Source organism: Glycine soja, chromosome 2 (assembly GCF_004193775.1).
Source record: "Glycine soja cultivar W05 chromosome 2, ASM419377v2, whole genome shotgun sequence".
NCBI lineage: Eukaryota > Viridiplantae > Streptophyta > Magnoliopsida > Fabales > Fabaceae > Glycine > Glycine soja.
Window position 1 is genome coordinate 18452114 of NC_041003.1, and position 12002 is coordinate 18464115.

The window sequence follows — 12002 nt, forward strand, 5'->3', positions numbered from 1 at the left end:
TATTCAACAACACACTAAATGCAGGTATGTTTAACACTGAACAGACAGAAAACAACCCAAAATGACTTATATTTTGGTCTAATTTTTTTTACTTGATTACTCGTTGACTCGGTGATAAACCCGAGAGTCTACCGAGTTTACTTCGAGTTTATCAAATTTACCTAGATTCTACTAAAAATAAAAGTTTACACACGAGTCAACTCATATAGGGTAAGTGGACTCAAAAACTCGTAAGAATTAGCGAGTTAACTCGAGAGTTTGATAACTATGTTTAAAGTTAACTACACCTAAAATTTCAGCATATGATTCAGTTTTGATGTTATATATAATCAAGAAAGAATACTATAATTGACATTTGCATAAAAAAATGTCATATTTATTTTTTTAATTAAAAAAATCAGAAAGTCAAGTTTTGGGGACAAGCATTTGAGTTTTAGATGGAAGTCATATTCTAGACTATGATCAAGAAGGTTATGCTAGTGATTAATCAATGAAGTCATGTAAGCAATTAACCCTTAATCATTAACATAATTTACCACTTGTCATTAGCTATTTCCTTTGGACGAAACATGCTGGCTTAGCTTCAACATTTTAAAATTATCCTACTTAGGAAATGAAAATCTTCTTCCACCTCTTTTCCTCCATTCTCCTCCATCTATACATTGTGAAACATTGCATAACTCACCAATAATCCAGGCATGAGCATTTCCCTCCTCTGAAATGATGGAAACGATAGCGGTCTCTCAACAATATATCTCTATCATAAAGTTGAGAAACAAGTTTAGCAAAGGCATGGCAGTCTCCACAAATGCGAATATTCTTCACTATTCGAATCGGTTGAGACGATGCAGTGCTAATAAGTCCAAAAGCTATTGCCAATTTTTCGCTATGAACATTCAGGGACTGCTCCATTAAGTTATCTTCTTCACTAAGTTGCAAAAGGTTAGACATGTCTGGTTTGTAACCAATTGGCTTAAACTTTTCTGAAATTTCATCCAACTTTGAGTAGATTTTTTGAGAAAAAGGATGGGAGTTATCACCCACCAGAAACTCATGCACAATACCATTAACATCGATTGAGCTACACCAAGGTTCTTTCTTCACATCAGAATCTCTCATAAGCTTTCTTAGATTGGAAACTTTCTCCCAGTCCCCTGCTTTAGCATATATATTTGATAAAAGGACAAAGGCTCCATGGTTACAAGGTTCTAATTCAAGTAGATTCTGATAAGCAAGTTCAGCAAGCTCGACATTTCCATGGCGACTACAGGCCCCGAGCAAAGCTCCCCACACAGCAGCAGTTGGTGGTATTGGCATCTTCTCTATGAATGATGCAGCTTTTTCCAGAAGACCTGCACGTCCAAATATGTCAACCACGCAAACGTAGTGTTGTATTTGAGGCACAATACCGTATAATGGTTCCATTTGTTCAAAAAGTTGCTCTCCCTCATTGACCAGTCCTGCATGGTTACAAGCACACAATATGTTTGTAAATGTCACAGCATTTGGCTTGATATAAGCTTCTAACATGCTTGAGAACAAATCTAAGGCTGCTTTCCCTTGCCCGTACATCGCCAGAGCACCAATCATGGCACTCCAAACATACACATCTTTCCTTTCTACTGCATGAAACACCTCCATCGCCTTATTTAGATTTCCACATTTAGCATACATATCAAGGAGAGAGGTTGCTAAATGACAGTTTAGATTAATGTCATGCTTCTTTATGTATACATGAATCCAGTGACCAAAATCAATTGCCCCCAACTGGGCACTAGCACACAATGCACAAATAAGAGTAACTTCATCTGGTTTTGCATCCTTACTGAGCTGCATTTCATGGAAGAGTGACAAAGCCACCCTAGGCTTTCCATTCTGTTCATATGCAGAGATCAGGGCATTCCATGCAGCAGTCCATTTATGAGGCATTGCATCAAATATACAGTGAGCCTCATCATAATTTCCTAATTTGGCATGACCGTCAAGCATTGTCGTCCAAGAAACAATATCTTTCTCTGACATCTTATTAAACAAATCTTTTGCATCATTAATACAACCGCATTTAACATACATGTCAAGCATTGCGTTATTCAAAATCAAGTGCTCAGTAAACCCATTGTTTTCAATATATGAACAGATCCACCTTCCAAATTCCAAGTCTATCTTCTTTGCACAAGCTGAAAGAACACTAACCATTGTGATAACATTTGGTTTCACATCTTTCATCTCCATTTCCTGAAACAAAAGCAATGCCTTATCAGGCAAGCCCCCAAGTGCAAAGGCATTTATCATAGCATTCCAAGAAACGACATCTTTTCCTGGCATGTTGGTGAAAACTCTATGAGCCAAATCCGGTGCCCCACTTGAACCATAGAAATTTATCAGCGAATTCAGTATGAACAAGTCTGAAGACAAGGATGCCTTAATAACCATTCCATGTAAAACGCTTCCAAGATGCAGAACTTTGAGCCGCGAGGCTGCCTTGAAGAGAAAGGGGAAAGTGAATTTGTTTGGGAATTCTGAACAGGAATGTAGCATATGTAAAAAAATCAAGAAACTCTGAGTAGGGTCTGAGCTGGAGGCATATCCACGAATAAGGGTGTTCCAACAATAGAGATTTGGTTGCGGGATTTGATTAAACACATTTTTAGCATATATGAGGCAAGAGCATGATGAGATAGCATAAGCAGTCAGCAATTTGCTGGCAGTATATGGATCACAAAAGCGGGATGTGCGGAGCATGTGAGCATGTATTTGCTTTAGCTGCATTGTGTTTGTACATTGGTCAATGAATTCCAGTATATTAGTTGACTCCACTTCATTTCCCTGATCACAGAACAGACAGAACTACAAGGATTAGGACAATAAATCAACAACAAAACTGTAACGTGAAAAGAGTACACAAAAGCCTGGCCACAAAGTATTTGGCATGCTAGAGCAATTTGTTTCTTGGAACAAACTACAAGATTACAATCTGCCCTTTAAGAAAGGAACCATTAGATATTGTTAAAAGTAATAGCATTTAATATAATGTCAGAATAGGATTTTTTTGGGTTCCATATACATAAAAAAAGTTAATACTCTTGGTACTTCAGTAACACTTCTAGCAGACAAAGCAGCATGCTGTATAATCCCACCTAGTCAAATGAAGTAACTTTCCAGAGGCCTATAAGAAGTGAGATTCACTTCCAATTGACACACAAACACTCGGTGTATTCAACGAAAAAGTGTACAGACATCAGCTAAAATAAAGACATCAATTCGTTTAAATAGGAATCACCAATTGACCTTGTAAATCTCTACTCAGTTTTGATAAAATTGGATTCTACTGCCTTGAGATTCAACTATATCAGCTGATCAAACTTTTGCCACTCTGATATGTAGAACAGATAAAAAGGATTAAAAGACAAAAGAATCGAAGGCCAGTCCTTCAATCTTACTTTCTTTACGGAACCATTTGATCCTAGAAATAAATAAACTAGAATGAACTTTTTCTTTTGAAGGGGACATTTATAAGTATCAATGTGAAGGGTGATGGACAAATCTCATTTCACACACGCTATATGTTTGCAGAGGGCAAATTAAAGTCCTGGGGTGTTATCATTGTATTTTGGAGGGATAAAATAGCCTTCTATTGTGTGCACAAAGGAATTCTAAAACAAAGAATATTGTGAGAGTGCATATATTGGGGGTAAGATAAGAGTGCTATCTCTTCATTTACTTCATTTTTCTATACATTCTTACTACTAAAAACATAAATAGTGAAACAATGTTCTTACTACACCAGTAAAATATGCACCCTCAATGGTTTTTAATTTTATCCTTTTTTGTGCACACAATTTAAGGCTACTTTACCACTACAAACAACAGACTACATGCATTGTGAAATAAAACTAGATAGAACTACAGCTGTAGCAGCAATAACAATCAAGCCTTTTTTCTACAAGGTGGGGTTAGCCTAGCCACATGAATCAAGCTAGAATCGTGTCTATAGAAAAAATCATTGACTTGTATAAAACTAGATAGAAGAAATAAGGAAAAATGAAACACTGACATAGATTGTAGGCTCAACCACTTCATATAAACACAAAAATAGGAGCAGTCCAATCATTCCTTTTATCCATTGAGTAGAAAAGTAGATAAAAGGAAAAGCTCGTTATAAAAATTATGCTCAGTAAGGGAAATTACCTTCTCACCTTTCACAGCCTCAGTACAATTCATTGCAATTTGGCCTGGATTAATACAAGAGTAACAATCAAAACATGAAAGAAAGAAAAAAACAGAGACTAGGAACAAAATCAATAAGTAAATGACGAAAACCCATTAACTTGATGCATGTTATTTGACATGGTCAAGTAAAAACTAGCAAAAGCAGAGAACTTCAATAACTAGAGATTTAAAAGAGAAAAAAAAATCAAATACATGCCAATATTTGTTAGAAGAATCAAATAAAAAATATATATATTTTTTATGCCACAAAATATCTCGAAATTCAATTTTAATTTCTATGAAAATTTGAAATATAAACTTGTTTTTAGTTCTTCACGAAGGATGAAAACACATCGTTTTTTGTCAATGCAGGAAATAAAGACGCATTAAATTTGCACAGGCAAAAACATATTCTACCCAAAAAAAATAAAAAATAAAAGACACACGAAACTCAGAACCCCATTTAGACGAACATGTGTTTTCCCCGGTAAGAATATTGAAACTTGAGAAAATTCTTATTTGAAGTTTCTGCATATTTATAGCAACAAGAAAGTCACCTAACGATAACGGTGTTGAAAGAGCAGAGCACTTGACAGAAACCCTTAGAAGTGTGGAGTTTGAGGTTGAGGAGCATGAAAACCTTCCACCAAAATCAAGGGAGAACGATAATGATGGCTGCAGTTGAAGCTGAAGAACAGTTACCAGTCCCATGTTAGAATGGTTTCATTGAGAACTGAACCAGAACGTGAAAGTGTGGAAGTGGAACTCAAATTGCTTTTTATCCTTGTATATTATATTATATACTTTTTGTTTTATATAGTTGTTATAAAAATATGTCAATTTTAATATGTTAAAAAATTTATGGTCACACTGACAATGTAAAACAAACTAGATTGCATCCAGGTTTTTACGTAAAAATTATAAAAAAAATAATTATTTATGTAAATAATACAAGTGAAAAATTATTTCCCCACGTGAATAGTATTATTTTTTTTTTTTTGCCTAAAAGGAATCGATTTCTAAACTAAAGTTTTATTTTTTTTTATAGCACACCGATTTCATGACTTGTTTTTTCTTCAAATCAACATTATGAAATTAGTTCCCTCATAACTTGGTTTTTTATTTTTTATCAACAACCTAGATATCACCGATTGAAGCAATGCATATTAAATTGTCAAGATTTCTCCCATAAAATTAACGGTCAAGATCCCACCAAACGAATTGTGTTACTTTAAACTTTTCTATAAATACAATGCATATATTGTCATCATATACACTAACTCACACTCACTTTCTCTCATTCTCATATATTTTTCTTTAACTTTTTCTTGACATTAGTACCAAAGCCTAAATTATGGAATCTACAGCTGCTGTTCTTCTTTGGAAACAACACCTTTATAGATTTGGAGAAGTATATAATATATTATGTTTAATTGAATGTTAATTATGTTATGATTTACAAATAATGATGTTGCTATTATTTTGATTTTTGTAGGTAACAAACGATATAATCCAGTCATATGCTAAAGTTATGCCTTCTCCAGATCCCAAAATGGAATCTTTGTTGGTTGAAGCTAAGTTTTCATATGTTGCAAAGCTCGGACAAGTTAAGATCGACGATACTTTAGTGACTGCTTTGGTTGAAAAGGTGGAGACCTGATCATACACGTTTCATCTTCCAATTGGTGAATGCACAATTACCTTGGAAGATGTTGCTTTTTAACTGGGTTTACGCATTGATGAAATGTGCGTAGAATATATAGGTGTTGTTCCCCTAAAAATGCACTAGTGGGATTAATACTTAAACTAAAATGGTTAAAAGAAAGCATGTTGACTTTCTTAGCAGAACCCACACCACAACAACTAGCAGCCCATTGTAGAGCATACATTCTAGGGCTGATTGGTGGAGTGTTAATGTCAGACAAGTTAGGGAATAAAGTTCATCTGATGTATCTACCTCTATTAATAGATCTTGATCAAGTGGTTCGCCACAGCTGGGGTTCAACATGTTTAACACATTTGTACAAAGAAATGTGTAGAGCAATATCCAAAAAAATGGAAGGATGTACAATGTTGTTGCAGTCATGGTTATCAAACTCGCGTTTTAAATAGTAGAATCGTACGATTTTACAATTCCACTTAGCCTCAACGAGTTAAATCGAAAGAAGAATAAAAAATGGAGTAGACTCATCCGAGTTAGCATAGACTTGGGCGATTTAGGGTAGACTCGTGAGTCTACCACTGAGTCTGCGAGTTTACGAAAAACCCAAAATGACATCATTTTATTTAGTTGGGCTTCATTTGTGCTTTTTGGCTTCTTGTTGCGACTGTGGAGTGCGACGATGAAGGGACGAGTGTGTGACGATGAAGGGAGGTGTTTAATGTCGGAGTGCGAGTGTGCGACATGGTGAAGGGAGGCGTTCAGTGTCAGAGTGCGAGTGTTTTTTAGTTTTTTTCCCCTTTTTTATTAAATTGGGATTTATTTTGGGATGCTTATTGAATTATAATTTTTCCTTTACAATTATAAATACAATACTATTGTGTTTGACAGACTAATTGATGTTCTGATTCAAATTGGTTGATAAACTTGAGTGCTCTTGATGTTTTCGTATTTTTCACCTATGATTTTGATTCATTGATTTTAATATAATTGTGTGAAATTGTTTGAGGGTTTTACTCCCTATGTTGTGAGAAACATTTTGTATAAATTGTTATATTGATATTATGAAATGGTGATTCAAATTGTGAGTAAGTGACAATTTGAACCTGTGATGAATGGTGAGATACATGTGTATTGAGATGTTGTGTGTATTAAGTTGTGAGTTATGAACTGTGTAATCACACAATTGTAAGACCATTTAAGGGTGACGAGTTTTTGCACAACGAGTATCGTGTGGGAACCACTGTGGGGACCCGACAAGTTTAATCACAAGCGCGATGAGATAAAATTATTTTGAGAACAATTGAGGAGTCGTGTGTTTTGTACAATTCATAGATAAAGTTTGTGTGCTAAAATGTTTTCTGGGTTGGACTTGAATTAGGAGGGAGAGGCCGTGACAGACTGTTCGAAGTGTAGGCCTTTGGGGTAAATACACCTGGTTTGAGTGTTCCTTTAAGCTTGTGCTAATCCCACATGGTTGGAGCATTCTCGCAAAATAGCGTGACCCTGATTGGTCTCCTTGTGATTTTACCTAGTGAGAGTGACTTGACTTACTAGTGTGTGGTTTGTCTTGTCATGTATTCCTAGGCGCTTGACGAGGTTTTTCACTGACATGATACCACATTGCATATAAGATTGAGTCTTAGTATATCTGTTGCATAACGCTTGTGTATTGGTCGATATTGATTAATTTAGTGATATTGTATTTTGATCTTTGAGTACGTGAATGATGTGAAAATGAACGAGACGTGTTGTGTTGTGATGTAATGTTACACGACAAAGTGGTGAAATGACGTGAGCTATGTTTAAGTAAGTTGTATTTTATTTATATGATATTTATATCTACATGTTGTCTTATTTCTCTTTATTAGTTAGGAATGTGATAACTCATTCCTCGTGTGTTGTTTGTGTTTGGATCTTGTGATGATCTCAAACTTTGTGTTCATGGGAGTAGATGACTAGGTGAATTACTTTAAGGAACCTTGTGCTGAAGAATATTGGGATACAATGCTCTGATAGGATGTGACATTGGGGTATGAGTTTTGTTTAATTACATGATGTTTTGAGCCAAAAATGTTTCTGACAAGTTTTATTTGGTAATAGTGAAGTGAATATAAGCCTTTTACCCTTTTGAAATGCTTTTATTTAAATGTGTTTTAAAAACTTTTAATTAATTTCGATTTCTTATTTCTTTTATTATTAGTATATATGTGTGTGGGGTAGAGAGTGTCACATTGAACCTACAAAAGCATGACAATGCTTCCATCTACCTCGTATGATTTTCCAATTTCGTCTCCAACCCTTTTTCTCCCACTACAACACCTTTCGTTACAATAACATCCCATAATAAAAATATACTTTAAAACATGCATAAAATAAGAATTTAAAAATTTCAATGATTTGAATTCAAATATTATAAATAAAAGAGTTCTTACATAAATAAACAATTTTATTCTCAAACATGGACATCTACAAAGTTTAACTAATAATAGACTAAGTCTTCAATTCTCCCCCGTCTCAAAAGTTTATTCTTCAAACTCTTAAAACAACATTTTTAACTAGATAATAGTCTTAGTCATAAAACAAGTTCTAAAAGAGTTCACAAATAGTGTTGTTCATAGCCAGGGTGGTAATCGAAAAATCTAACCATGGTATTCGCAAAATTAAATTAAAAATAATATATACATAAATCACAAATTATTCACCAACGAAATAACATTCTAGTAAATAAATATTAACACTTCACTGCATTCAATTCCTAAACAAACAAACAAATACCACAACACAACTCAATGATTCTCAGAATAACTAGACTCAACTCTTTGGTTCTCAGAACCAGTGTGGATCTCAGATTCTTCAAAGGATCTATGAGTTCATATCCATGTAATGAGATCCCATTGCCTTCCCCATCATAGATGCAGGTATCCAGAATCTCTTTTCCAGCCCAGATGGAGGTATCTATAATCCCATCCTCATCTCACATGGAGGTATCTCATATCTCTTATTTATCCAAGATGGAGGTATCTCATGCATATTCAATTCTCAAAATAAAATGTACATTGTCTCCACTTCCCAAAAGAGGATGACCAATTCACCCATAATTGCAAACCATCATTCCATATAACTACCAAATAAATATTTTAATTACATACACAATAATAACTCACAAAGTCATACCCCAAATTATAGCATCATGAGTCGATTAATAATTAACTATGAAATAAAACACACACACATATTGAAATGTATTTTAGTTGATATATATGATAGCTAAACACAAAACTCAAGCAAGTTGATTCATGAATTTCAAATAAATTTCAAGATTTAATATGCAACCAATGAAGACATTACAATACCTCTTTTTGTAAAATTAAATTAAACCCCACGATGGTAAAAACTACATGTTTGTATGATTATATTAGACACTTAATTAAATAATTTCACACAAATATTATAAAACCTAAATTTTATGATCATCACAAGGATTAATTACACAAGGATCAAGTTTCAATTTATTGATTTTTGACGGGTAAACTCAAGAAGACACATTTCAAAAATATATACCATGGAAGTTTAGAAAAAAAATTATTTTACTCACCTCTTGAAGCACATATCAATTCATGTATTCTTTGCTAATTATTCATCTTCTCCATTTAGTGGGTCAACAAGATTCTCTTTGTTTCTTTTTTCTTCTTAATCCTATATGATCTACTAATTTTCTATTTTCTAAGAGAGACCGTCTATAAAATTTTAGGAAAAGAAAATTGTGTATCCTTATATAACACTAGATTATATGATTTAAGATTGGGTCACATGAGATATATTCTCAATAGATTTGACTAATCAAATTTTTCTTTATCTTTTTCTACTCTATTATCTAGATTTATCTAATTATTAACATTATCTAATCTTTTATTTTCTTCCAAGATATATTAAGACAAAACATGATAAGATTTAAATCATTCTCAATGATCACAAATTCAAATATAAAAAATATCTTATCCAATCTAGATACACAATGCTCTATTATTACTATAATAATTATCTTTACAATAATAATAATCTTTTTAATTAGGATATAAAACTGTTACAATCTCTTTTATAATTATAAAATAATTTCAACAATTTTATATCAACACCTAATATTTTTTATTGATAAAATAATTATTTAACTCGATCAATTTTAAATAAAGTAATTAAAAGAAATATTTTTTTATTTAATTATTTCAACCATATTTAATATATCATAATACAAACATTATATATATATATATATATATATATATATATATATATAATCATAACCACATCTCTTTTCGGTACTTTGGGTTGAGTTTGTGATTTTTAATTTAGGAAAAATGAGATTAAGATTTGTGAAAGATGAAATTGGTTTTGAAAATGTGAAATCTGATATCTAGTTTGATTATGAATGTGTTATAAGTCACAACATCAAACAAGGTCTCATTTGAGAAGTTTCGAATTGGAAACCCATGTCATGACATTAGGATTGAAAATTTGGGATTTGAGAAGGAGAGAAACACGATTAAATCTTAAAAATATGCCTGTAGAAATTTTCTAGCTATTTAAAATTGTCAAAATTGATTTTTTTTAAAAGCTAAAGTTTGACAGTTTTAAACCACCAATAATAATTAACTTAAACTTTTTTTTAATGTTGAAACTCAGTCTATAATAGAAAGGAACAAAAAAATAAAATAAATTGCATCATTTTTAAAACATAAATGACTAAAATAAATTTTTTAAAAGAGAAAAGATTAAATTGAACCAAAAAATAAGATGAAGGACAAAAAAATATCATTTAGCCTTCAAAAATAAATAATCGAATTTCTCAAGACTAAAATATGCTTTGGATTCAATTAAAATTAGTCTTTTTTAAAAGTTTGAATTTAATGGTCATGCATAGGATAAAATAATTTTATATTATTATTCAGTTACATATTATTGTTGATATGATTTTTATGATAATTATCATGAAAATCAACAACTTCACCATTTATATATGATAAATTATGATTCGATATTAATATAAAATCATTTTACATTATCAATTTTTTTTGGGCGAAACAAAGATGATATATTAAGATAAATGATATAGAGTTACCCACAAAATACAAAAAGAAATAAAGCAAGCTTTCTCGATTGGCCAAGGTTATAAAGTATTAATTACATACAATAAATAACTTTAAATCGAGGCTAAGGATAAAAGCCACCAACCAAAATGAATAAATATTGAACAGAACACAGAATAAATATTTTCAGTCCATGATATATTTTTTCTCTTCTAAAAGAAACATTTTTTTTAAGTTTTGAGTTATCATGATATTAGTATTAAAACATATTTTAATAGTTATGCATTATAGTTCATAATTAGTCTATGTTGAAACAATTGGTTGACCACCTTTACATATATTTGATAGGAGAGAAGTTTTTTTTTTATATATGTGAAACATAATTATTGAGAAAGTTGATTCCTAATCATTTTGATTTTCAAGAATTTGTAAAATAAATTTGATTAGTCTTTATATATTTCTTGAAAATTAGAGATTCATTTAAAATAAACAACTAAAATTTTTCTTGCACTCAAAAAAGTTGGACTCCTACCTTCTCATGAATTTTTCTTTTGCGAAAAAGTGAGATAAAAGAATCATAATTTCTTGACAATCTTTTTTCATTAATTACATATCAACTATGAAAATAATAATTTTTTACTTTAAGATTCTTGTTAAAAAAATTAAAACTTTCTATCTATCAAACCCTCCATTTATCTAATCATATTTTTTTTTTCTCCTACAAATTTCAAACCAGAGTCCTTGCCTAAAGCATCAGACTATAGTACCGCAAAATTAATGATATCTTGGTCATATACTTTGAAAGTAAAAATCCAAAAACTAAAATCAACCTTATTCAAAATAAAAAAAACTTTAACCAAAAATTAAAAAACCAAAAACACATCTTTCTTCTTGGGGCTACAATCTCAGCATCTCCCAGACCCGTTGATTGCACCTGTACAGTTAATCTAACGGCCTGTGATTCTTTTACTGGTAATTTGTAAAATTCTCGTTTTGTACGGTTGAGATCGTGAACCGATCTTGTAAAATTCTCCTTTGGAGTTTTG

General features: G+C 31.9%; 1 protein-coding gene across 2 annotated transcripts; it reads right to left on the bottom strand.

Moving 5' to 3' along the window:
* Positions 1-501: 501 nt before the first annotated feature.
* Positions 502-4975, bottom strand: LOC114391192 (pentatricopeptide repeat-containing protein At2g29760, chloroplastic). Of its 2 annotated transcripts, none has more exons than XM_028352222.1 (3): positions 4767-4975; positions 4189-4232; positions 502-2826 (listed from the first exon to the last, which is right to left on the bottom strand). In XM_028352222.1, exons 1-3 carry the CDS (start codon positions 4918-4920, stop codon positions 682-684), a joined length of 2343 nt encoding a protein of 780 aa, XP_028208023.1. In that variant the 5' UTR covers positions 4921-4975; the 3' UTR covers positions 502-681. The 2 variants fall into 2 exon arrangements, with proteins under 2 accessions (XP_028208023.1, XP_028208033.1); XM_028352232.1 differs by having other exon boundaries at positions 4197-4232; positions 4767-4842.
* Between the last annotated feature and the right edge of the window lie 7027 nt (positions 4976-12002).

What these genes read in the sequence shown, in the direction of transcription:
- LOC114391192 (XM_028352222.1), bottom strand. Translation starts at nt 4,920, where the DNA reads ATGGGACTGGTAACTGTTCTTCAGCTTCAACTGCAGCCATCATTATCG. An exon ending in TTCAACACCGTTATCGTTAG is followed by an intron (nt 4,233 to 4,766) that starts GTGACTTTCTTG and finishes GTATTAATCCAG; the next exon opens with GCCAAATTGCAATGAATTGT. An exon ending in AGGCTGTGAAAGGTGAGAAG is followed by an intron (nt 2,827 to 4,188) that starts GTAATTTCCCTT and finishes TTCTGTGATCAG; the next exon opens with GGAAATGAAGTGGAGTCAAC.